Genomic DNA, 27325 nt, shown 5'->3' with positions numbered 1-27325 from the left:
CAGACATAAACTATTTTTAAAACCAAAGATAATTGTTTTTAATTCTTTAGAGAATAATGACCCAGAACCACTACTATATGGAAGAAAATTTCTGGCTACAACTACAGTGCCCACATGTAGCTTCACCAAAGATCTCCAAAAACAAACATTTTGTAAATGCAGTGTTCATCTCTTCACCATGGACCCAGAGCTTGGCCCAACCAAGGTTCCTGAATGAAATGTGAACCAAACTTGGAAACCCCTCCTTTTTATAACTCAAGTTTGGCCTCTTATTAAAGACCTAAGCGATGTTTCCTCTAACCAATTTGGCAGACCTAACAAACAGACTGCACAAAGTCTTTCTGCTTACTCAAACTTTTCACTCTACACTGGGAAACAAAAAGCTATACACAGGAACTGGGTCACTCAACTCAATTCAAAGGTAAGGACCATCTTTTTCCAACCTATTTTTTTGTTCTAAACAGCAAGTTATATCTCTCTGAGGTTTTCTCTTTAAAGAATCTGATAATTTCTAATACTGTTTATCCTAGCATGTTGGCACAGTAAGTCCTCAGACAGGCCCACTTAACCACATGCTTTCTGACAGAGAACTTCAAGAGAAGATTTAACTCCTGCCAAGCCTCCCAATAACATCTCAACATTTTCAAATGGCTCTCATTTGGATTTTGTTAGGTAAACAAAATAAATTCACCTTTAATAACAGGACACATTTCCTAAAGCTCTCTACCACAAAAACAAGAATACACAATATTCAACAATACCAAAAAAGTATATCCTTCTACTTGTCTCTCTATAGCTCTCACTTCTAAAATCAGACTGCAATGAGTTAACTCTTTATGAAGTCCTTGTAATTCATCCTTAAAAGAATATACCATGTGGTATAAACATTGAACCACACATATAGAAAGAATATACCTGATTAACACTTTTCCAAATTCAACAATGGAGACTTAACCATCCAGAGCACTTGAAGTTACAGATATTAAAAATGTAATCACATGAAAACTCTTGGCAGAATTTTTGCTTTTTATAAATAGAAGTTCTGGAAAATAACCAACTGAAACTATACTTTTAGTGGGGAGCTTCCTAGACAGTCATCTATGAACCATAACTCTTGTCTCAAATGCCCTCATTTCCTTCAGTCGAAACAGTATACAGTTGACCCTTGAACAACATGGGTTTGAACTGCACACGTCCAACCACATGTGGATTTTTAGGGGATCAATACAGTATATTACTGTAAATGTATTTTCTCCTCCTTATGATTTTCTCACTAACAATTTATCTTCTTTAGCTTACTTTCTTGTAAAAATACAATATATAATATATATAATATACAAAATATTTGTTAATCAACTATGTTATTAGTAAAGCTTTATAGTTAAGTTTTGGGGGAGTCAAAAGTTACACTCGGATTTCCAACTGTGTGGAGGTGGGGGAGGTGGGCACCCCCAATCTCCTCAATGTCTAAGAGTCCACTGTATATCCTCCTTGTTCTTTCCTTACAGGAAAAGTTGCAAACGATGTTTTTCCCTTTGCTATTATGCATCCTTTGAGAAAATTATTCCTAACTCACATATTTCCCATACACCAACACAGATTTGCAGCAAAAGGAATCTATTGCCATATTCTCTGGCTTAGGAGTTGCACTAGAATGTGTTTATTAGAATGTGCATTTTTGGACACAGATTCACGTAAGAGTTAGGATTTCCCAATGATGAGAGTCAACATGTCATTTTGCCAGCAAGCACTGAAACAGAAACCTTTCAAGTCTTGCCTTATGTCAATGTTTTCAAGCTTCAAGAGGACAGGTACTCAGAACAGAGGATATACTAACCCTTAAATGAAACCCTATAGGGAAAAGAGAGATAATGCTTCCATTATTAATACTTTAACATGACAGATAACTGAGATGGGAAAAGATCACAACATATCTCATCACTGATAATTTCTTAATGTACTTCTTTTAAACTGGACTTCTCTTAGAAAACCAGTCATTTAAAACAAAACAAAAAACCCAAATGAACAGTGGATTGTGAAGAACACAGAGAAATTTGCTTTAGATTTCAAGATGTGGAGCCAAATGTGGAATAAGGCAGCTCAAAGCTGTAGGAAAGGAAGCAGAATCAGATATGGAAGCAATATTGTGTTAACCACAAATGAGCAGAGTTGGATCATTCTAAGCACACGCTAACTGTCCCAAGGTATAATAAAATGCTCAGCATGTTTTAATTAAATGTGCTTTGACTGCACACATGACAGTAGAAGCTGCCAAGAAGCAAAAACACTTTTTGGAAATGAGACTTTGTGCTCTGAATTTATAGGTACCTATTTTTCCTCCTTTGAGAGCAGGACCCAGGGTATGAAACCTCTCTCTTGTCAACAGCTGCATCCAACAAGGCCTAAAATGAACATGTAATAGACTTATTTGTCTTAAAAGTTCCTGCAGTGTGAAGATATGAAGAGCACTACCTGAAAGTATAATAACAAAGGCCCACCTTTTCTCAATTCTAAAATCCATATGCTTTGAAAAGTAAAAGTATTTTTATAACTCATTTGGCCAACACACACTTGTCTGACCTGAACCTAAAAGCATTTTCATAATTCTTTATAACGCATTCAATGGCAAAAACCTCACCTGAATGGATATAAGAATATTTGCAGTCCTTACTTACTCCATTGAGTGTGACTGTTCATTTGTTTCATTGCAGAAATATCAATGGGTGATTACAGAGTGCTAATCTCAGACAATGCTGGGGGGTTAGAAAATATATATACACAAAATCTATTACCTTCCTAAAATCTGAAAAATTCTGAATTCTACTGCATATCTGTTACCAGAGGTTTTGGATAAGGGCTTAGAGATGCACTACCTTTATTAATATTTATAACTGACCATGTTAAATCACACGTCAGAACATGACACTGTTCTGCTAGATTCTCCCCAATGGCTTCCTGTGTCACTCAGACTAAAAGCCAAACTCTTTACTGCTGCCTACAAGACTGCTACTCAAAGTGAAACACAACATTGACATCAGCTGGTAATTTGTTACAAATGCAGAACCACAAGACCCAATTCCCTTCTATAAATCAGATACTGCATTGTCAAAAGCCCCCTAGCTGATGTGCACGCCCGTGATTCAGAAGCACTGACCCCCAAGATACTAGAAGACCTGTCCTTACCTTGCAAGGTCCTACTTCTCTCCCCTCACTGCACACTCCACTCCTCCTCTCCAGTCTCTGGTTTCCTTGCCATTTATTAAACATTCAAGAAACACTTCCAGCTAACTGCTCCCTCGGACTGGAATGTTCGCCTGACTTGCTCCCTCACCTATTTCAGTTCTTTACTCAAAAGTCATCTTCTAAATGAGGCCTTCTCTTCACTATCTAAAATGTTCAAAATACCCTGGCAATTCATATTCTTCTGTTTTCATTAGTTGTCATACTTTTTCTCTTTAGTACCTATCACTATCCAAAATATGAACATTTTACCAAATTATGTTGGCTTTTGTTCGTCTCTTCCCATTAGTATGTAAGCTTCATGAGGGCAAAGATTCTTGTCTATTTTTCACATTGCCTGGAACAGCGATTCTCAGTGTGGTCTGTGGACTCCTGTGGATCAGTCAGACTCTTTCAGGGGGATACACAAGATCAAAACTATTTTCATAATTATACTAAGAAGCTATTTGCTTTTCTCACTATCAGTGCAAAAGCTGTGGAGGGTAAAACTGCTGAGCTTTGGCACAAAACAATGCAGGAGCACCAAACTACAATAGCTGTCACTGTATTCTTCACTGCCACACATACTCAAGGCTTAAAAACAAATTTAGTTTCATTTAAAAATGTCCTTGATAAAGCAGTTTAAAATGCATTAATTGTACTATATCTTGACCCTTGAGTATATGCCTTTTTAATATTCTGTGTGATAAAACAGGAAGCGTGTATAAGGCATATCTACAGTATGATGTCAAACTACAATAGCTGTCACTGTATTCTTCACTGCCACACATACTCATGGCTTAAAAACAAATTTAGTTTCATTTAAAAATGTCCTTGATAAAGCAGTTTAAAATGCATTAATTGTACTATATCTTGACCCTTGAGTATGTGCCTTTTTAATATTCTGTGTGATAAAACAGGAAGCGTGTATAAGGCATATCTACAGTATGATGGGGAAAATATGTGAGATCATTCAAGTTGTGAACTGGACTAGCTGCAATTTTCATAAACACAATTTCACTGGAAAGAATGACTGACGTACTATGTCTATTCAGACCTGGATATCTGGTAGATATTTTCCTGAAAATAAACAAAGTTACCTTGTCACTTCAAGGACAATAACTGACAATATTTATTACCAGCCATAAAATCCAAGCTTTCAAGTGAACATTAAATGTTGGAGAAAATGGGAAGCCTGGATGGCTCAGCGGTTGAGCAGATGCCTTTGGCCCAGGGCATGATCCCGAAGTCCTGGGATTGAGTCCCGCGTCAGGCATCCTGCATGGAGCTTGCTTCTCCCTCTGCCTGTGTCTCTGCCTCTGTGTGTGTGTGTGTGTCTTTCATGAATAAATAAACACACCAAAAAAAATTTTTTTGGAGAAAACTGGGCAGCCCCGGTGGCCCAGTGGTTTGGCGCTGCCTTCAGCCCAGGGCGTGATCCAAAAGTCTTGGGATTGAGTCCCGTGTTGGGCATCCTGCATGGAGCTTGCTTCTCCCTTGGCCTGTGTCTCTGCCTGTCTCTCTGTGTCTCTCATGAATAAATAAATAAAATCTTAAAAAAAAAAAATTGGAGAAAATTGTATCACTACCATAAGCTTGACACTTTGTTAGTATTTAAAGACTTTTCTGATAAAATGGATAGTGATATTAAAGAATGTGATTTTTTAATATGTTGTATAGTGAAATGTGCTAACATCTGTAAGATCTGCATAGCTCATTGAGCTAATATTTAATAAATGACAAAGGCATTATCATGAATAGGTTAAAGATCCAAAGTACAAGATAGACCAATGGGTTTTAATATAACAGCATGAAATTTTCTTTTTTTAAAAAGATTTATTTATTTATGATAGACATAGAGAGAAAGAGAGAGGCGCAGAGACACAGGAGGAGGGAGAAGCAGGCTCCATGCCGGAAGCCTGACGCGGGACTCGATCCCGGGACTCCAGGATCATGCCCTGGGCCAAAGGCAGGCGCTAAACTGCTGAGCCACCCAGGGATCCCAATATAACAGCATGAAATTTTCAGTGATATGGTATCAGAGTCTACATTGCAACTGACCTTGAAGAAAACACCACTTGTGAAGTTTTAGTGTAGTATCAAAGAATAATCACAACTATTTCAAAAGATTACTAAAATACTTCCCTCTTTTCCAACTACATCCTTGTATAAGGTCAGACTTTCTTCATAGACTCTAATCAAAACAACACATTACAAAAATAAAAAATTAAAAAAAAATAAACACATTACAACAAATGATTGCAGATACAAGTTTTCTTCTTTTTAGCCAAACACCAAGACTTTGAAAAAATGTAAAAGAATGCCACTCTTCTACTTTAAAAATAATTATTTTCATAAAATGTTATTTATGCTAACATGTAATAAGTTTATTATTATTTTTATATCAATTGATAATTTTTTTAACTTCTCCATTTTATTTTCAAATACAGTAAACAGTAATACATATAACCCACATAAACAAATGTGGGTTTGTCCTTAGGTTCCTACATAATGTTTAAGAGTATCAACAGGGGGGGTGGGAGTGAATGGGTGACGGGCACTGGGGGTTATTCTGTATGTTAGTAAATTGAACACCAATAAAAAAAAAATAAAAAAAAAATAAAAACAAAAAAAAAAAAAAACAAGAGTATCAACAGGTTCTGAGATTAAAAAGTTTGAGAACTACTGGCCTAAGACAATAACTAGTAGATAGCATAAATTCTGTTGCATGAACACTTTACAATGTGCTCGGTTCTTGTTAAATGTTTTGATACTTATTTCATTTATGCCTCAAAAACAACTTTATAAAGTGCTGTTACTATCACCGTTTTATAGGTAAGAAAACCAGTACTTAAGAGAGATGAAGGCATTTGCTTAAAGTCGCAAGCAGTAGAATCTGCACTTGAGCTGAGACTTTGACTCCAGATCGTATGCTCCTAGCCACTACTGATACTATTATAAAGGTATGCTAGGTTAGAAACAAGACCAACAATGCAAAGCCAAGTGACTGCACTTAAAAATATGAAGGCACTAAGAAGGAGCAAAAAAAAAGGGAGGGGGGATAAATGCATTGGGGATTGAAGGGAGACAATCTAAGGAGGTTTGTGTGAGGAAAAAAGCTAGGACAACTTCTCAGAGGCAGAAGGCAAATGTTTCAGGAAATATTTCAAGGGTAGCCTACAAGGGTACAACAGCTATCACAAGTTGTTGAACAATAAAACCCTGAGATGTATATTTAGCTTCAAGACCAGCTTCTAAGGCTAATAAATCCCTTACGGTCAGATTCATTCCTGACACTATTAAAGTCCTCTTACTGCTATTGGTTTCCCTGTAGCTCAAGCTTGAATACAACTTTCTTTTTTTTTTTTAAGATTTTATTTATTTATTCATGAGAGATACAGAGAGAGAGAGAGAGAGAAGCAGAGACCCAGAGGGAGAAGCAGGCTCCATGCAGGGAGCCTGATGTGGGACTTGATCCCAGGACTCCAGGATGACGCCCTGGGCCAAAGGCAGGCGCTAAACCACTGAGCCACCCAGGGATCCCTTGAGTACAACTTTCAGTTAAATGTTAAGGATGTTCTTTGGTTGTCACATCCAAATAGAGTTTCCATTTATCAACTTTGGTTGCTGCTACCTATCAAAGTGAGCTAAATTGGCTGGCTCAGTTGGTAGAGCATGGGACTCTTGATCTCAGGGTTCCAGGATCAAGCCCCATATTAGGTGTTGATTACTGAAAAATAATTTTTTTTTAAGTTAAATCTATCAACTCCAAGAAGCGCCTCCCTCTGAGTCCTACAGAATGGTGATTTCTTAAAGTTCTGTCATCTTGATTGGATTACTGACAAAAAGGGCATTTAATATCTGTATTTTACGAAGGAGTCCTGTAAGGTCAAGAACAGTAATTCTTTCCCAGCTTTGAATTTTCCTAAGCTAAAAATTCCTGCAAGAACATGCAGATATACTTTCTACCATCTTAAAATTTCTACTTCTGCATTAATCACTTTTGCTAGGGATGATTTAAAAAATGAGTGATCTAAGACTAGGCAGGAAAACAGAAGATGAAGTGGGTGGTGCTTGAGCAGTAGTCATGGTTCAGCAATGCAACATTCAGACAACAGCAGAGGTTAGGACAAAGAAAACAGTGAAATCTTAGAACTGTTCTCCTCGCTCTATTGGGAGGGAGGTCATAAAGTCAGGTTAGAGTGTTCGCCTATGTATTAATGTGTTCAGTGCTGAGACCATGAAGAATTAAACTAGACAGCGCTATCAGAGAGAAGGTTTGAAAATATGTTTACAATATGAACATGGGAAAAAATAAATTTACAAGCATATTCTCAAAATTTGAGGAGATCCTGAAAAGTTCCTAGGATGTAAGAATATAAAAATAACTGATATTCTCTTTCTCTAGTCTTCTATCTTCATTTTATTTCAGTTGACTATAAAAAGAAAATTAAGTGGGCTTTCATAGCTTCACTAGTGATCTAGGATTATCCTAAAACTAGAATCCTTCAGTTCCTCAATCACAAATTCTTCTACATGGGACTAAAAGTCTAAGGTCAGAAAGAGAATACTGAATAACAGTGATTATGCTCAGTGGTATTTTCCAAAGTTGAGTGGGATGCTGTCCAATGATCACGCCTCCTTCCACCACAGCCTATGCTTCAACATATGGTATATAGAACTGTAGTGATTCAACATTTTACTGGATCATGAAACAGAAAATATATATATGAAACACAGTTATTAGTATTTTAGATTCCACAGAGCACGGCGGACTTGCTGCATGACAGCAATGGACCAACTGATGCTGCTCAAAGCCAAATCCCAAAATACAATTTTCTTAGGAAGAGCAGAAACCAAGAACAGAAGCTGACAATATACCCACCAGCGTCTGGAAAATTAATGACTAGAAAAAAAGTTGCTGGATATTTCTTTATGAGTCTCTCAAACACTCAAAAGAACAAGGATGGCTGGATGTTTCACCCTTGGGTACTCAGGAAGAAGAGGAATGATACATTGTCTGCCAGGCACCTAAGTTTCTGATGGGACAATGAGGACCTGCCTCATTGTGCTACTAGCTTTGGCAGTACTGGTTGGTTACAAGTGTGGGCTCTGGGTGCTTGGAAACCTGCCTCTTCTACTAGTACTTACTAATTGTGAGTCTCACCCCCGGCAAATGAATACTAGCTGTCATTATTAGCAATAAACTTTTAACCTGATTCCTGAAGTATCTGACATTAAGGAAATTTCTAGGAAAAGAAATGTGGATGTCACAGTAAGATTTTCATAGATAATCTTCAGAACACATAAGATGCCATAATCGAAGTCACTACATAACACTCCTTTCCGTCACTCTGCAATGAGCATTTCTGAAGCAGTAGAGCATCTTCTACAGCATAAGTGGCTAACAGTTTAACAAAAAGTGACTATCTGATTTGGAGTCAAAGTTGTCTAATTCCATTCCAGCCAACATTTATCTGATATCAATCCCCATGCACATGACAATCATATATTTGACAATATAGAAAATATATGCCACTATATGTATACACAATGACGATAATATCCAAGTACATAAAATCAAGCATGGGGCACAGTGGAAAATCAGGTATTGATCAAAGCTGTATGGAGAAATGTTTGAGTTAAAGCAGCACACAGACACAGCTAGAACTCAGTGAATTCCTACCAGCTCCGATGGGAAGTGAGGACTCCTATCATGTAAACACAAAACCTAGAAATTTCTCAAGGTACCATCCTTTAAATGTCCTTAAGTAAAAAAAAAATATCATGTCTTTTTTCTCCTCAATTCTCCTTCAGGATTCAGAAAGAATACTGAGCCAAGGCTCACCACACTTCACACATGAAATGTGACAGTCCAATAGTTTTACCAAAATGGAAGCCAGATAATCAGTTTATTTTAAAATATCTAAACAGAGTCTTCTTTTAACTCCAGACTTGATGCAGCTTTCTAATAAGCAATATTATTTGTGACTGAAAAAGCAGACTGAATGATTTATGTCATACAGCTGTGAACAAGCATTTTGTTTGAAATACCGTCTGCATGCTTTACTGCACTGACATTGTTAGAATGCCCTCAAGGATCCTGAATACTACGGATTGGAAAACAAAAGGTCATTGTCACTGGAAAATGAAAAAAGACTTATCTGATTCAAACCAACATCAAGCACAGAGAAATGACAGCAATGGAAAAACACTTTCATGTGCCTTTATCAGTCTGTATGGGAGAATTATTTATCTCTAATAAGACTTAAAATTCTTGTGATATATCATAACAAAAGTAAATGTTTTTTTTTTTTTACAGCTCACAAATGACAGATCAAATTGTTTTCTCATAAATTTTCAAATATTTGGTATACTTTTGAAAGTCAAGCAAGTCAAATAGTCAAATATTACTATTTGCTGATAGTAAATATTTTCCCAACAATAATGAAATGCTCAAAAATAAAGGCAAAGTAATATAATTTCATTCATATCATTAATACATACACATATGTGAGACTGGATTCTTTCATGCATGTTTTATAGATAAAAAAAATTTCAGAAAATCTGAGTTCTTGATATAAAACATGTGCTTATAATTTTAAAGAAAATTCTCTATATTTTCTATGTAAACAAGCCATAAAAAAATGATAAAAATGACAGGTAACATATTGACACAAGCTAAACTGTCCACTGCGCATTAACTATTGTAACAAACTTGCCTCATAGATAAGGAAGAAAATTTCTGCATTTTACTGGTAAATGCAATATTTTTTGAAAGCACAAGAATTTCTAAGAAAACCCCTGGTGGCAAACAAATGCATATTATTAACCTTACCATTTTATTCCTCTACTACTCAGCAGTAAAATGCTGATGCGATCAGAGCAAGTTAAACAAATAAATAAATAGGTATATATATATATTTATAATACAAATACAAGTCTTTCCTCTAAAAGAAAAGGGTAGGGAAGCAGGGGAAAGAGTTCTTTTTTCATCTATTGGAGAACCCAATTTTCATTTCCGTGAATTTTTTTTTTTTTAAGATTTTATTTATTTATTCATGAGAGACATACACACAGAGAGAGAGGCAGAGACACAGGCAGAGGGAGAAGCAGGCTCCATGCAGGGAGCCCGATGTGGGACTTGATCCTGGGTCTCCAGGATCACGCCCTGGGCCAAAGGCAGGCGCTAAACCACTAAGACACCCTTTCTCATTTTTTTTTATTTTGAAAATATCCAAATCTATAAAAAATTGAAAGAATAGTACATTCTTTACTGCATCTTTCATCTAATTCACTGATTGTTAACCCATTTGCCCATTTGTTACTTCTATACTCTTCTCCCTATATATCCCTAAAACAATTTCAGATAAAATTTCACTCATAAATAGTTCAGCATGTATATCCTAAAAATAAAAACATCCTCCTACACACAAATAATGCTGTTATCATACCTAAGAAAGTAACCCTTTGTAAGCTAGGAAAAACAACCATCACAACAACCAACCAAATCAACCAAAAACCAGGACCCAATTTACTATCTGGGTCCATGAAACTTTTTAATTTTTGTATATTTAGGTCATTTTATGAATAATTTACCAATTCAAGACTGAAATGATAGTGAAAAACAACATATTAGAAATTTAATGAAAATTTAACATGCAAACCCAAATTTTATTCTGCATTTTTCTGTTTTGAATATACCTTAAGCAGACATCACTCTTTGAATACAACCAATTGCTCACTGGCAGTCATACATGAACGTACATATCCATGTTAATAAATACAGAGTCCAGGTCTCAAGTATATCTCTAAAAGAATTTGTCTTATCATTGTACTGGTTCTTTTTCTGGTACTTGAATTGTCAAAATGCAGTATTTCATATTTTAAAAACATCTTAATGTTCTAGTTTATAACTATTTCTGGTTTTTCCTCTTGCACCTACATCTTCAAAACATAGCACTTTTGAAAAATCAGCTGGCTCATAATTTTGCTGAAGAGAAGAGAGTAATCTTCTTTGCTCCATAACTGCAAAACTTTTTAGATTCATAAAAACTAATTAAAGTGACCAGTCCAATAAACTGATCATTCCTACATCATCTATTTCCTTCCTGTCACTTCTGTACACACACCTACCACAGGCATATGTCCACATAAAAACTGTATCAGGTATATTTTTGTGCATAAGCCTCAGGGTAAATGAAAAAATAATGTCCATTGTCCTATTAGCAGAATGGGATAGGCCAGATTCTTGCTACAAAATATGAAGCAATGAAATTCTTCCTATTGAATGACTAACTGGATATGAATACGTTATTTCCTTTTTCTTTAGATACATACTGTTCATCATCAATTCTTGAGTTCGAGAAAATGCACCTAACACTTTAGTTGGTAATTTTTTTCTATAAGGAGCCAGATATTTTCAACTTTGCTGGCCAAACCACCTCTCTCAGCTATGTAACTCTGCCTGCAGAGTGGGAAAGTAGCCCTAGACAATATATGAACAAATGGGCATGGCTTTCACAATAAAACTTTACTTATGAAAACAGGTAGTAAGGGGCAGCCCGGTGGCTCAGCGGTTTAGCACCACCTTCAGCCAGAGTGTGATCTTGGAGACCCAGGATCAAGTCCCACGTCGGGCTCCCTGCATGAAGCCTGCTTCCCTCTGCCTGTGTCTCTGCCTCTCTCTCTCTCTCTCTCTGCGTCTCTTGTGAATAAATAAATAAAATCAAAAAGAAAAAGAAAGAAAGAAAGAAAACAGGTAGTAAGCTGACTTGCTGACCCCGGATCTTGGATATCATCACTTGATAATTCACAGTCTGAGATTTCTTCTGTATGATAAATTTAACCATCACCATTACAGTCTGGAATACTGTAGATGAGCTGTAGATGAGCTGTAGCAGAGCTCATCTTCTTTCTATCTATTACAAAATGTCTTCCTCTGTCACAATGTTTTGCTCTGCCATTATGTGCAGGAAATAGAAAAGTCTACATTTCTAATTATGTTCAACGATGTGTGTTCAATGAAGTGTATTCAATGAAATTTTAAAACAACACAACTACAAAGATAGCGTCTCCATACCTTCTTTTGTACCTTCTTAAAAGACAACACAATACTTTGGGTAGCAAAGTAAGGAAACTGGACAAAAACAAAGTAGTGAGCATGTATACCACAACTACAGTGTTCTTCTGTTTTCTTATTAGAGGTTTTTTTTAGCATAATTGGGAATAACGGAAAAGTAATGATGAAATAATTCCTAGAATGATAAAGTGGCAAAATGTTTTCAGATACAAAAAAAAAAAAAAAATCATAAAAACCCCTTAATGTATCTGAGATTTATATGGTAGAAGCCTGAATGGCTCAGTGGTTTAGCGCCGCCTTCAGCCCAGGGCCTGATCCTGGAGATCCGGGATTGAGTCCCACGTCGGGCTCCCTGCATGGAGCCTGCTTCTCCCTCTGCCTGTGTCTCTGCCTGTGTCTCTGCCTCTCTCTCTCTCTCTCTCTCTCTCTCTCTCTGTCTCATGAATAAATAAATAAAATCTTAAAAAAAAAAAACCCATATGGTTTCTTCTTGCAATATGGTAATTGCAAGATATTGTTTTATTTTTTAAAAAGGTAAAATTTCCTTCATTCTTTAGAAAACCCCTAACAAATAGATCTTCTCAAAAAAGAAACCCCAAAATTAATATTGAATAAAAGGGACCCTGATGGTAATCAAAATTTAAACATACCATCAAATATACCCAATTACATGAAAAATGTCCTTTTTTGTTTTTTGATACAGGATCCAATTAAGGTTCACACATCACATTTGGTTGCCTTATCTTTAGGCAAGAACACTTCTTGCTCCTCTACCTTTTTAAAAAATCTTTCATGACAATGACATTTGTAAAAAAAAATCAATACCATTTTTTTTATTTTGAAAATATCCAAATCTATAAGAAATTGAAAGAATAGTACATTCTTTACTGCATCTTTCATCTAAATTCACTGATTGTTAACCCATTTGCCATTGACACAAGCTAAACTGTGACACAAGCTAAACTTGTAGAATGTCCTCATCCTATATTTCTGTGATTATTTCACCATGATTCAGATCAGAACCTGTTATCTAATTTTCAAGTCCCTTGTTCAAAAATGAAGAATTTCAAGATGGCAACAGCAGAGCATTAAACCAAAGGCAAGGTTCTTCTGAGTGTGGAGGAGCCATGTCCAAATATCCACAAAGCCAGCCAGTATTCAGGGAAAGCATTTCTGCAAGCCTACTACTGCAGAGATGATTTATACTCACCACTGCATCACATTAGGAGATGTGGCCATTTGATAAATATTAATTCTAGGCTTCAAATCCATCTCTCATCAGTTCTAGTTTATCATTACTTCTAGTTCTTTTTCTTACAATGGCATTTATTAAAATGCAATAAAGATTCTAGATTTCAAATACATCTTAATAAATTCTAGCTAGTGTGAAATGTAACTAATGATATACAATAATTTTAAATTGTTCTCAGCATACTATCTCTTACCCTTCCATAGTGACTACACTAATAAATTCATAAAATATAATATAAAATGGCTTTAAAATAGTCTAGAAATCAAAATGATAGCCAAACTTTTAGTGACTCAGAGAAGAAAATCTTTATCACTTTCAAACAGATAAAATCCCATTCATCTACTCATCAAACATGTATCAAGTACCAACTACAGATGAGAGCTAGGGCTAAATTAGAAATGAATGTGAATAGAACACAATCCTATACTTGAGAATTCCATAGCTAAGGCCTGAAAAAAGACATTAAATAATCACAATGTAGTTTGAGATATGTTACCACAGAGTTGCTAAAGGATACCAGGTGAGCCAATTTCAATCCGACTTTGCCATTTACTAAATTTCATGAATGTGCAGTGTATTTTAGGATTCGATGGGATTACAATGAAAGAGGACGAGCTCTGGAAACAAAATAATGAGAGGTATTATCAACCATAATAACTTGTTCTTGATAAATAGAATAATTATTTCATTTGATTAAATGGGAGGTATTCTGGATAATATGCTAAGTATATTATTTTCATAGAAGGCAGGAACAACCTAATAATGTCACTCAAGCTAAAATCACAGGCCTCTCCACTCTTTTTTCTCTACAGTCAGCCCAGGAAACCCGCCCGCTGACAGGTTCTGGTCACCTGTATCCCACAGGGTACACAGCAATAGTTAGGCTATACAGGTTTAGCAAGGCACCTCTTTTTAGAGCAATTTTATGCCAAGATTTCTAATTTTGGAATGTTTGTATTCCCAGAGGATTCCAGCTCTTCCCTGGAGAAAAGGGAGGTTACAAAAGCCCTAAGGATAGAAATGCTTCTGTATAAAAACATAACTGGGACCACTCGTACTTTTATGTTATGGTGGTATTATTCTTGCTTTCCCGTGTAAGTGAACAATAAAAGCTAGTGCTCTGAAAACAAGACAGGCTGGTAACACTGACCAACACCACCTCTGCTATCTTCAGTCCACCAAGAGAGCAGGAGCACCCAACAGCAAGATTTAGAAGAAAAATAAAGTTTTCACCCTAAGTATCCATGTTCATGTTGTTTGCTTATTTACTTGAAACAAACAAATGAAAACCCTCCCAAACTCCCACACATCAGTCCAATTTCCTGCTGCTACAACTACAACTGATCAGGTTTATAAACACTGCATTTAGCCCCACTTCTCTGACATTCTGAGTTCCCAGAACATAAAAGTACTTGAAGTCCTATTTCTGCAGGTGAAATTTTACAGTATTTATTATGATTTTAATTAAAAAAAAGACTGTTCTCAAATGGGGGCATGATTTTTTTAAAGAGGATCCATAATTAAGCTTACTGTGCATTTGGAAGTACAAATGATCAGAAAAAAAATTTAGATAAAGTATATCCCTGGTTTTCTGATGGTGATTAGGATGTTATGTTTTTCCTCAACCACAACTAATGAATCAGTCATGATTTGTACTCATCATCTCACAGGCATAAGATGTACTAAAAAATGATTTTAAAAAATTTAAGATTTATTTATTCATGAGAGATAACAGAGAGAGAAGCAGAGACACAGGCAGAGGGAGAAGCAGGCTCCCTGAGGGGAGCCCAATGTGGGACTCGATCCCAGGATCCCAGGATCACGCCCTGAGCCAAAGGCAGACACTCAACTGCTGAGCTACCCAGGCGTCCCTAAAAAATGATTTTTAAAATGGTCAAATCGTCGTGAACAAATGAACCTAAACCTTCATATTTTTAATATACAGATACTCTTCAACGTAAGATGGTTCACCTTAATGATTTTTCAACTTCACAGTGGCAGAAAGCAATCTGCATTCAGTAAAATCAAACTTTCAGATTTGAATTTGGATCTTTTCCCGGGCCAGCCAGGTGTGTAGGACCCTCTCTTGTGATGCTGCACAGTGGCAGCCACAGCACCCGGTCAGCAAACAATCAGGCCGGGCAAAGAACCAATATGCTTACAGCCATTCTGTTTCTCACTTACGGTACAGTATTCAATAAAGTACATGAGATAGTCAATATTATAAAATAGGCTTTGTGTTAGAGGATTCTATCCAACTGCAAGCAAACGTAAGTGTTCGGAGCACATTAAAGGTAGGCGAGGCAAAGCTATGACATTAAGTATGTTAGGTATACTCAGTGAATTTTCAACCTCTGATATTTTCAACTTGTGATGGGTTTATTTATTTATTTTTAAGATTTTATTTACTTATTTATGAGAGACACACACACGCACAGAGAGAGAGAGAGAGGCAGAGACACAGGCAGAGGGAGAAGCAGGCTCCACGGTGGGAGCCCGACATGGGACTTGATCCCAGGTCTCCAGGATCAGGCCCTGGGCTGAAGGCGGCACTAAACCACTGAGCCACCCAGGCTGCCCAACTTGTGATGGGTTTATTGGGAACATCATCTCATCATAAGGCAAGGAAGATCTGGATAAGAAATAGCCGCAATGCAGCTATCACTCATGTCGTGGTTTGTAATCATATAAATTTGGAAGGCAAAATTCCAAAGATATTTTGCAACTAAACAATAAATACATTTTAGCAAGTAACAATAAAGTAAGAAGCTCGACCACAAGCTAATTTTACCAATTTTAAAACTGTTTAAAACTTCCCTAAAGGTCAGTTTAAGAATCACCTTGAATGTAAAATTTGGTCAAATTTTGTGTTTTGACTATAGTTGAATCCACATGCGGCAAAAGGAGGGAACCAAATTCAAGAAAGCTTCCATCAGCAAATGACATGCTTTCATGTGCTCAAATACCTCCTTACACAGCTGGCTGAGGAAGAATCTGGCTCTTTAATTTCAAGTTGGAGAATTTTAATAAGTTGGTCTTTGTTCATTTACTTATAATAATAACATCTATGTAGACATGTCATTTTGCAAAGTGCTTGATGATAGAGCAAGAGTTTTGAGAGCAACTAAAAAATTCATGGGCACATATCCAGAAACTGGGCTAAAAAGAAGACAGGTAACATTGTGGACGATTGTCAGCAGCAAGGGCACTGAGCACCCCAGAAGCCACTGTATCTTTCACAGAGCCACTGTCTTCCATCACTGAAAGTATTCCTTGAACAAATATTTTTGAGAAAATAAAAGATGTTAACCTATGAATAAGTGACTTGCAGTTTTCCATACAAAAAGCAGTTTAGCTTCTCAGATGACACCTATTGAAACTGAAGGGAAGCACAAAAACAACATCTGAGCTCCTCAGCATCCTTCCTGCCCGAACACATCTCACAAAGCAATACAAAAATTCATCCCATTTGAACATGCGTATATGAATCTAAACGCTCTTCAATTCAATGCAGTTTTCCAAAAGTGACAATTCATTTTTTTAAATATTTCATTTAAATTCAATTTGCCAACACACAGTATAACACCCAGTGCTCATCCCATCAAGCACCCTCCTCAGTGCCCATCACCCAGTTACCCCAATTCATCAGCATTTTCTCCGTTAACTAAAGAAAGCACTGGTAGATGCTTCTTTTCTAATATGGAAAAACATTATATGAAAAATGGACAAATTATGGAGAATATCAAAATTCCCTAATTTTTAAGATAACATTTAGTTCAAAGAAATATCATGCTTTTAGTTGTATCAGTTTATGACACAGAAATGTCCCCCAGCAAACTCTAACCCCAACGCATTTATCCTCCTCTGCCACTGGTGACAAGTGTGAAAACATGTGTAAGGTTATGTTGTTTGTTGTAGACTTTTCCTGTAGGCAACAGCACATAGCATGGGGCCTGCTTCTCCCTCTGCCTGTGTCTCTGCTTCTCTCTCTGTTATCTCTCATGAATAAATAAATCTTAAATTTTTTAAAATCATTTTTAGTACATCTTATGCCTGTGAGATGATGAGTACAAATCATGACTGATTCATTAGTTGTGGTTGAGGAAAAACATAACATCCTAATCACCATTAGAAAACCAGGGATATACTTTATCTAAATTTTACAGTATTTATTATGATTTTAATTAAAAAAAAGACTGTTCTCAAATGGGGGCATGATATTTTTAAAGAGGATCCATAATTAAGCTTACTGTGCATTTGGAAGTACAAATGATCAGAAAAAAATTTAGCACATAGCTTTGGTACTAGTATCTTTCAGGAGTTCAAAATAGTTTTATACCATGAAATTCTGTTCTTATCATTTAAGAATGTATTTTAAAAATACAGGGGATCCCTGGGTGGCTCAGTGGTTCAGCGCCTGCCTTTAGCCCAGGGTGTGATCCTGGAGTCCTGGGATCGAGTCCTGTGTCAGGCTCCCGGCATGGAGCCTGCTTCTCCCTCTGCCTGTGTCTCTGCCTCTCTCTATATATATCATGAATAAATAAAATCTTTAAAAAAATAAAATAAAAATACAATGTTCTCTTATAACGTTCTCTTACATACCAAAAAAAAAAAAGTTAAAAAAAAATGGGTAAAGCTAGCCCCTACTAGTAATGGAAGGATAGTGATAAACTCTGAGGCCAGATGAGACAGACCGAGGCCCTCCAAAGGGGTCTATCTAGGATGCTCAGTAATGTTCATTCCTTGATAAGAGTACTAGTCACACAGGTGTCTTCATTTTGTGGTAAATTACCAAGCTTAGGACTCCTGTATTTCACTTATTTGTTTACTTATTTGTGTATTTTACTTAAACATGCCTGTGTATCTTCTATTTTTCCCGTTCTGTATGTCACACTTTAAAAATGAAAAAAACCCTCTTCGCCAATGACATGATACTCTACATAGAAAACCCAAAAGTCTCCACTCCAAGATTGCTAGAACTCATACAACAATTTGGTAGCGTGGCAGGATACAAAATCAATGCCCAGAAATCAATGGCATTTCTATACACTAACAATGAGACTGAAGAAAGAGAAATTAAGGAGTCAATCCCATTTACAATTGCACCCAAAAGCATAAGATACCTAGGAATAAACCTAACCAAAGAGGTAAAGGATCTATACCCTAAAAACTATAGAACACTTCTGAAAGAAATTGAGGAAGACACAAAGAGATGGAAAAATATTCCATGCTCATGGATTGGCAGAATTAATACTGTGAAAATGTCAATGTTACCCAGGGCAATTTACACGTTTAATGCAGTCCCTATCAAAATACCATGGACTTTCTTCAGGGAGTTAGAGCAAATTATTTTAAGATTTGTGTGGAATCAGAAAAGACCCGAATAGCCAGGGGAATTTTAAAGGAGAAAACCATATCTGGGGGCATCACAATGCCAGATTTCAGGTTGTACTACAAAGCTGTGGTCATCAAGACAGTGTGGTACTGGCACAAAAACAGACACATAGATCAATGGAACAGAATAGAGAACCCAGAAGTGGACCCTGAACTTTATGGTCAACTAATATTCGATAAAGGAGGAAAGACTCTCCACTGAAGAAAGTCTCTTCAATAAATGGTGCTGGGAAAATTGGACATCCACATGCAGAAGAATGAAACTAGACCACTCTCTTTCACCATACACAAAGATAAACTCAAAATGGATGAAAGATCTAAATGTGAGACAAGACTCCATCAAAATCCTAGAAGAGAACAAAGGCAATACCCTTTTTGAACTCAGCCACAGTAACTTCTTGCAAGATACATCCACAAAGGCAAAAGAAACAAAAGCAAAAATGAACTATTGGGACTTCATCAAGATAAGAAGCTTTTGCACAGCAAAGGATACAGTCAACAAAACTAAAAGACAACCTACAGAATGGAAGAAGATATTTGCAAATGACACATCAGATAAAGGGCTAGTTTCCAAGATCTATAAAGAACCTCTTAAACTCAACACCAAAGAAACAAACAATCCAATCATGAAATGGGCAAAAGACATGAAGAGAAATCTCACAGACGAATACATAGACATGGCCAACATGCACATGAGAAAATGCTCTGCATCACTTGCCATCAGGGAAATACAAATCAAAACCACAATGAGATACCACCTCACACCAGTGAGAATGGGGCAAATTAACAAGGCAGGAAACCACAAATGTTGGAGAGGATGCGGAGAAAAGGGAACCCTCTTACACTGTTGGTGGGAATGTGAACTGGTGCAGCCACTCTGGAAAACTGTGTGAAGGTTCCTCAAAGAGTTAAAAATAGACCTGCCCTACGACCCAGCAATTGCACTATTGGGGATTTACCCCAAAGATTCAGATGCAATGAAACGCCGGGACACCTGCACCCCGATGTTTCTAGCAGCAATGTCCACAATAGCCAAACTGTGGAAGGAGCCTCGGTGTTCATCGAAAGATGAATGGATAAAGAAGATGTGGTCTATGTATACAATGGAATATTCCTCAGCCATTAGAAACGACAAATACTCACCATTTGCTTCAACCTGGATGGAACTGGAGGGTATTATGCTGAATGAAGTAAGTCAATCGGAGAAGGACAAACACTGTATGTTCTCATTCATTTGGGGAATATAAATAATAGTGAAAGGGAATATAAGGGAAGGGAGAAGAAATGTGTGGGAAATATCAGAAAGAGAGACAGAACATAAAGACTCCTAACTGGGAAACGAACTAGGGGAGATGGAAGGGGAGGAGGGCGGGGGGTGGGGGTGAATGGGTGACGGGCACTGAGGGGGGCACTTGACGGGATGAGCACTGGGTGTTATTCTGTATGTTGGTAAATTGAACACCAAGAAAAATAAATTTATTATTAAAAAATAATAATAATAAAATAGAATTTCAGCAAAAAAAATTAAAAATAAAAATGAAAAAAAATTCCTTGAGGAACAAATAAATACGGCTCCTTACAATTCCACTGTTCTTAGTATAATAACAGTAGTCCTACTGACCATGTATGAGGAGGGTGCAATAATTATCTCAAATAGTGTTTGTTATAGGCCAAAAAATCTCAAGGACGTTCCACATATAAATTGAGCATTCCACAGTTAGAGAATAGAGAATAGAAGAAATAAATATATCTAAGTCTAGAATCAGACTTCAGAACTCATGCATTCAGAAAAAAAACAAGTCAATCAGTTGACCAACCGACAAGGTGAATCCTTCCCTTGACAATTACATATCTACAATGTCTAAAAATATGATGGAGAAGACCCATAAAGAACACATTCTAGTTTAAGCTATTTTCCTTTGTTCTCAAATGTGTACTATAAATCTAAAGACGGAAGGAAAGAAATCTACTGCTTTTTTTTTTCATCTTCAGATTTTTAAAAATTTAATAATAGAAAAAAACCTGGTGCTTAAAAAAAACCCTACAGGCCCCAAATGAAGTCACTTGCACTAAGTACCGTCACCAAACTGAGACTCCTAATTGGAGTTTCAACCTTCCCCAAGAATGAAATCTTGATGGGTTATCAGTCTGGAATCTCCTGGTCAGCACTAGTGAGGTAATCCATCTGATAACTCCTATGGCTCCCAAAGAGAGATAACCTTGCCTGAAATAATCCTTCCCGCCCACCCCCCCCCCCCCCAGGTCCCTCCTGGTCCTACTCTTTCTGCCTTTAAAAATCTTTCCTCTCCTGCAGCCCTTTGTAGCTCCTTTGTATTTGCTAGATGGGATATTGATTCATGAATCTTTGAAAAAAAACAATTCGATCTTCATATGTACTCAGTTAAATTTTGTTTTTTTTTAACCCTGGTAATGGGCACATTTGAAAGTGCAATCTTCATTTTATCAATGGAAAATCATAGCACTTTAAAAATAAAATCTTCAGATCTCAGTATTCAAAGATGCCAGGGGATGAATCAGCACTGTGTGCTATGTGTGCATCCGCTACATCTGCTCCTCTATTACATTTCTCTGACCGAGGTTTCTCACAAAGTTCCTTAGCTCAGAAACTAAGTTTAAATTCAATGTTCGCATACATTCAATGAAAATGATTGACTTTTAAAGAGACTGTGTATCATAAGCCCATTTAAGATAGATCCTGTACCAAACAGTATGATGGGAATGAAGGCAACATGAAACTGAACACTACACCCTTGATACAGAAAAGGGCAAGCTAACAAAGGAACAGCCTCAACGTGCAGCCTACCCACAGAACATATTATGTATGCTTAGCAGCCAGCACATACAATAATTGTTTAAAAAAAGAAAACGAGTGATTCTTTCTTCATATATAATAGATTCCTTCTTCCCAGACCTTTGTAAGAATGGTGAAAGAAATGACTACTTTCACAACCATCTAAAATATTTGGTTATAAGCTTCAATTTAATTTTTCAAAAAGTCTGACTTCATTTTCAACAGAAGGTTCCTTTTACTGTTCTTATTCCATAATATACCTTTGACTCTAATGCTTGGCCACTTTTATGATGAGGCTGAAAAAAAAAATCAGACCTAAACCTACAGACCTAAACTTAATTAGCTCTAAATTTTAGTGGATACACTTTCCTGTCTTAGTCTTTTATGATATAGTTTTCATTGAAATTATGATCGGGATTTCAGAAAACAATAAAAAAATATAAAACTTCCCTCAGCAAGAATAAATAAATAAAACTTGGGACACCTGGGTGACTCAGTGGTTGAACGTCTGCCTTTGGCTCATGTTGTGATCCCATCGTCCTGGGATCCAGTCCCACATCGGGCTCCCCACAGGGAGCCTGCTTCTCCCTCTGCCTATGTCTGTCTCTCTGTGACTCTCATGAATAAATAAATAAAAATCTTAAATAAAACTTCCCTTAGCAACCTCAACGTAATTTCAATATAATTCCCTTCCCTAATAATGATAATGTAAACAGTAACCATGTAAAATAAAATAGTGTTAATTACATACTAAATATACAGGGGTAAAAAGGATCCATATAATGATTGGGTGAATTCCTGCTGCCCTTCATTACCGTTCCATTTATTAAATCTCATTCTTACTTAGAAATACTAAGCTATATTCCAAGTATACCTTCCTGATTTTAAACAAACAGAACAATTATTTTAGAACAATTACTAATCACCAGATCCTTACAAATGGCAGTATTTTAAATGTTTAGAGGCTACACATATAAACTACATCTCATAAATCATATATATTCTTTAAAAATAAGTGTTTAAAGGCAAATGGAATGAAGGCAGCCTTTTTGTATTACACAGATCCCAGTGTTTCCAAAATAACCTTAAAATCTTCAATAGTCTTAACTCCTGTAATAAAAATGAACACTTTTCAAAATATTAAACTGAAGCTCATCAATTTTAAAGAGTCAAGCTTTCTGAAAACCTAAACTCTTAACATTTAAAATAAATATTTAGATGTTCCTTCTTACATTGTTGCTGAATTTCCTTAGAGTAAGGAAAAAGAGGAAACAGGGTGGCAAGCGCCATCTTGTGGGGTTCCTAGGAAATATTTTTACTCTATCAGTTCAGTTCCAGAAGCAAATTATTATACTTACTCAATACAGTATTTTTGAGATCCAAAATGTTTTTATTTTTTTTATGTTTTTAATTTAAATCAAAGTATTCACTAATGGTTACTTTTCCAGGGTCCAAATGCCAATAACTGTAATAAAGTACATTTGTGGACATGGGGTAAGATCTTTCTTCTAAAGCACTTGATATATTTATAGCCTGTCACATTTTATCTTTATAACATCCTCAGGAATTAAGGCTGGAGAGAGATATTTTACAATAAGGAAGCTTGATAATATATATACCAAAGGAATTAAACAAGCATCTAGGCAATGGAGAAGTTAGAATGAGTTTTCTGATTTTGGGGGTAGCAAAGTCATAGAACAGTGGCTCGCAAAATAGAGGCCTTTTGTTGTTTATAAAAGCTAAACCAGAAAGTTAGCAAGAATTCTAAAATTCAGGGCACCTGGGTGGCTCAATTGGTTAAGCTCCTGCCTTTGGCTCAGGTCATGATCCCAGGGTCCCTGGATTGAGTCAGGGAGTCTGTTTCTCTCTCTGCCCTTCCCCCCACTCATTCTCTCAATCTCTTTCTCAAATAAATACATAAAATCTTAAAAGAAATTTTACAGTTCAGTGGAACTAAGAAACTCCTTGTGTGTGTGTTTGTGTATGTGAGCCATGCATGTCCGTGTGCCTTATAAGTAAAAGTATACAAAGCAAGTTATAAGTTAAGGTTCATAGTATATGAAAAAAACGAAAAGAAAGGAAAGACTAAAAGGAAAGAAAATGCCCCCAAAATCATGTTTACATGATTCTCTTTAGACTTTAGAAATAGTACTATTCTAAAAATAAATAAATAAATAAATAAATAAATAGAAATAGTACTATTTCATATATTAAAGAAATAATATTAATATTCCACATGAACAAGTGGCCTGGAGTTGCCTTGCCACTAGACCAAAGATGTGTTTTCTTTGCCCCCCAGAGTGTTTTTTTTTTAAAGGCCCAAATTAAATCCCAACATTAAAATTGGAAATTCCTCAACATCTCCTATTGTCTGCTACCTATCTGCCCACTGAGTTGTGGGCCTCAGTTTACAATTTTTTCTAACTTCCTTAATTTTCCTCCTTAATTCTTTTTCCTGGTAATCTTTTTTTGGGGGGGGATGGAGGGGTAGTGAGGGCATAATGACATCCAAGGTCATGCTAGGGAACAACACCATCTGCTTAAGGACCCTTCCCCAATTTTCTATTTGAAAGGTACTTAATTCCAGTCCTGCTATATTGGTTGACAATGCAGCCACACCTGGAGGTTTGCAGAATATTCATCTTTTTTTTAATGCTGTTCTGAGATACAAAACTTTGAGAGAGCTTTCTGCTTTGTGAAGAAAACCCAAGCCTACCACTGGTGGGAAGAACTAGGGAGATCTGTGTTATGGTTCAACATTTTCTTTATGGGAGGGGGGAAAAGACTAAATAAATACTTGGGGGAGACTGGGGGCGAACATGACTTCGGTGAAGTCTAGGTTGATTTAAGATTTGACAACATTTTTAATTTCTATAGCTTCCCACAACTGTTTTAATAAAATTCTCCCAGAGCATACCATTTTGCTAGTATTGCTAATGATTTCTTTTTCTTATTTGAGTTTTATAAGTGATTATTTACAACATAACTACCATAATATATTTATCTGCCTTATGACAATATGATACATTATACTTCTATAGAGGCTTTCTCAAGGACTGTGAATCTTTTTATAACTCACTGGGAAATAAAATGTGAAGCTTATTAAACTTCCCCTCTTGAGTTCTTTAGAAAAGAGAAAGTATACAAAACAATAATAAATACACTGTTAAATATACCAGAGTTCACCCAAGTTTGGTGGGTTTTGGTTTTTTGGGGGTTTGTTTTGTTTTGTTTTGTTTTGTATTTTTGGTAATTAGGAAAAATTTGAGATTTTTTTGTAATTAGGAAAAGTTGGAAATAGATGTAACCTACAGAAATAGGTTTGAAATACAGAACATGACAGTTTAAAGTGGTAGACTTCATTCACTTCAGTTTATATTACCACTTCTAAGTCTGCCTTAAAATCATAAAGCTTTTAAAAAGCACTACTTGATGGTGTTTATTACTACACATTGTTGCAGAGTCTCAATAAAAAATTTAGATGAAATTCACCTACGATAAATTCTTAGTCTCTTAACCTAGGTATTGTTACTTAAATGAAGCTTAATTATACTTCCATAAGCTTTCTGTTTAAATTTTAAAATAAATGTCAACTTTAACAAATTTATACCTTGCCATCTAATTATAGCAGCTGAAAATACATAGTAAGCAACACATTAAAACTGCACATTCACTTTAAATGTAATTTTACTAGTGAAAAAACTACCTCAGAACAGTTCTTTTGCAAACTAATATTAATATAATTAACACATACTAATTTTCCTTCTTTCCTGGTAACAGAAAATAGCTCATTATAAGCCGAAAATACTGGATGTTTTCTATGGAGACCTTCAATTTTTGATTAAGTGAAAATTATTTCCAAAAATTGTTTTTCAATTTTCAAATGCCTTTGTTTTCCTAAGGTCAATTATGATACTTGAAACAGATGAAAGGAAAAAAAATTGATTAGAAGAGTGAAATCAGAAGGCACCGTCAGCTGAATGAGGTCTTGCCCCAAAGGAGTAAGTCCTAAGACCCGTGGGCAGTCAGTGCTCCCTCCCTCCCGACCAGGGTGGGACACTGGGATGAGGGACTCCCAGAAAACATCTAAAAGAGAGAGAGCAAGAGCTCCCCTGTCTGGAGAGACCAAGAACAGCAGGGAAGGGGGCGGCACAAGAAAGAGGCCTGGGTGCCTCCAGAGAACTGCAGAGCCATCTGTCTGAAAAATTGAGGATGACAGGCCTTTAAGTATTCTGCAAGTCTATAGCCATGTCTGTTTCCTTCCTTCTTTTTATTACTGTATCATTAATGTTCCTTTTTCTTGTTCTTTTGAAATAACTAATCCTTTTAATTTCGACTAAAAGAGGGGAGGAGCAAGATGGCGGAAGAGTAGGGTCTCCAAATCACCTGTCTCCACCAAACTACCTAGAAAACCTTCAAATTATCCTGAAAATTTCGACTAAAAGAGTGAACAGACAAAAGTTGAGGATCATTTCTCATTCAAAAAGATAACTGAGGGGTGCCTGGGTGGCTCAGTGGTTGAGCGTCTGCCTTTGGCCGAAGGCGTGATCCCAAAGTTCCAGGATCGAGTCCCACATCGGGCTCCCCGCAGGGAGACTGCTTCTCCCTCTGCCTGTGTCTCTGCCTCTCTCTCTCTCTCTCTGTGTCTCTCATAGATAAATAAAATCTTAAAAAAAAATAACTGAAAGTGTCCAGTCAACTTCTAAATATTGTGATGGATTAAAAAGAAAACATTTTTGTGGCTCCCATATTTAACTTATTTTGCACACATATATAATGAGCATCCTTACAACATCCAAGCCTAAGAATACTAGCAAGTGCCATCCAAAGACTCAAACAGGCTGCATCACCAAAAGCAACTTATAAGAGTCGCAAAGTCAATTTCACCAATATTTTTTTTCACAATTAAATAAACTATTGTTAGAAATATGTGAAATGTCCCATAGACTACTGACTTCCTCTTTCTTTTTGGTTTCAGCACATCTGAAAAACAACAATAGTGTAAGCTTTCTGGTCCACTGCTTTGTGCCTTCTACTCAGTAAATTTAAAGACATTGAACGAGCCATTTTTTAAATGGAGGATAATATGCAAACGTCCTATGAACCTGGCTAACCCACCACCGTCTACAAGGGAGGCTCAAACAAAGAACAGCATGCCCTCACCATCTTCTTGCTAGTATCCTGAAAAAATTAAAAAAAAAAACAAAAACAAAAACAAAAATGGAGAAGAGATATCAAACCAGAAGTACCCAACATTCCTCTTACATTTAGTTTGGTCTGTCCAGAAGGTTTTGGTTTCCAGTTGAATACGGGACACCTAGCAACATTAAAAGGACCAATTGATGAACCTGGATGAACAAGTCCTGTGTTTGCAGATCCTGTTTAGTGTTCTTTCTCAACTCTGCTTTGAAAGTTGGAAGAAGGATAAAGAGACTTTTTCTTTAAAGAATATAAAGCAGTATAAACCCAGCCAGAGGGGTACTTGGGTGGCTCAGGGGTTGAGCATCTGCCTTCAGCTCAGGTTGTGATCCCAGGGTCCCAGGATCAAGTCCTGCATCAGGCTCCC

The 27325-nt window shown here is 36.5% G+C and overlaps 1 protein-coding gene and 1 long non-coding RNA gene across 9 annotated transcripts in view; one reads left to right on the top strand and one right to left on the bottom strand.

Moving 5' to 3' along the window:
* The window catches only part of CHN1 (chimerin 1), a 206949-nt gene that overhangs the window by 155490 nt on the left and 24134 nt on the right, over positions 1–27325 (bottom strand). Inside the window, exon 1 of one of the 8 annotated variants that reach the window (XM_077883239.1) lies at positions 2329–2400. The exons of the other annotated variants lie outside the window; for them this stretch is intronic. Within the exon in view, the coding sequence (XP_077739365.1) occupies positions 2329–2392 (64 nt within the window). The 5' untranslated portion in view covers positions 2393–2400. Of the gene's footprint in view, positions 1–2328; positions 2401–27325 lie in introns of those variants that run through there. 8 annotated transcript variants of the gene reach the window in all.
* On the top strand, positions 284–26980 carry LOC144304711 (uncharacterized). The gene is made up of 2 exons (XR_013371694.1): positions 284–421; positions 26738–26980. It is a non-coding gene; the product is annotated as an uncharacterized LOC144304711 (long non-coding RNA).

Source organism: Canis aureus, chromosome 34 (genome assembly GCF_053574225.1).
Source record: "Canis aureus isolate CA01 chromosome 34, VMU_Caureus_v.1.0, whole genome shotgun sequence".
Lineage (NCBI taxonomy): Eukaryota > Metazoa > Chordata > Mammalia > Carnivora > Canidae > Canis > Canis aureus.
The sequence above is the reverse complement of the archived record's forward strand: the minus strand, read 5'-3'. Positions and strand labels throughout refer to the sequence as shown.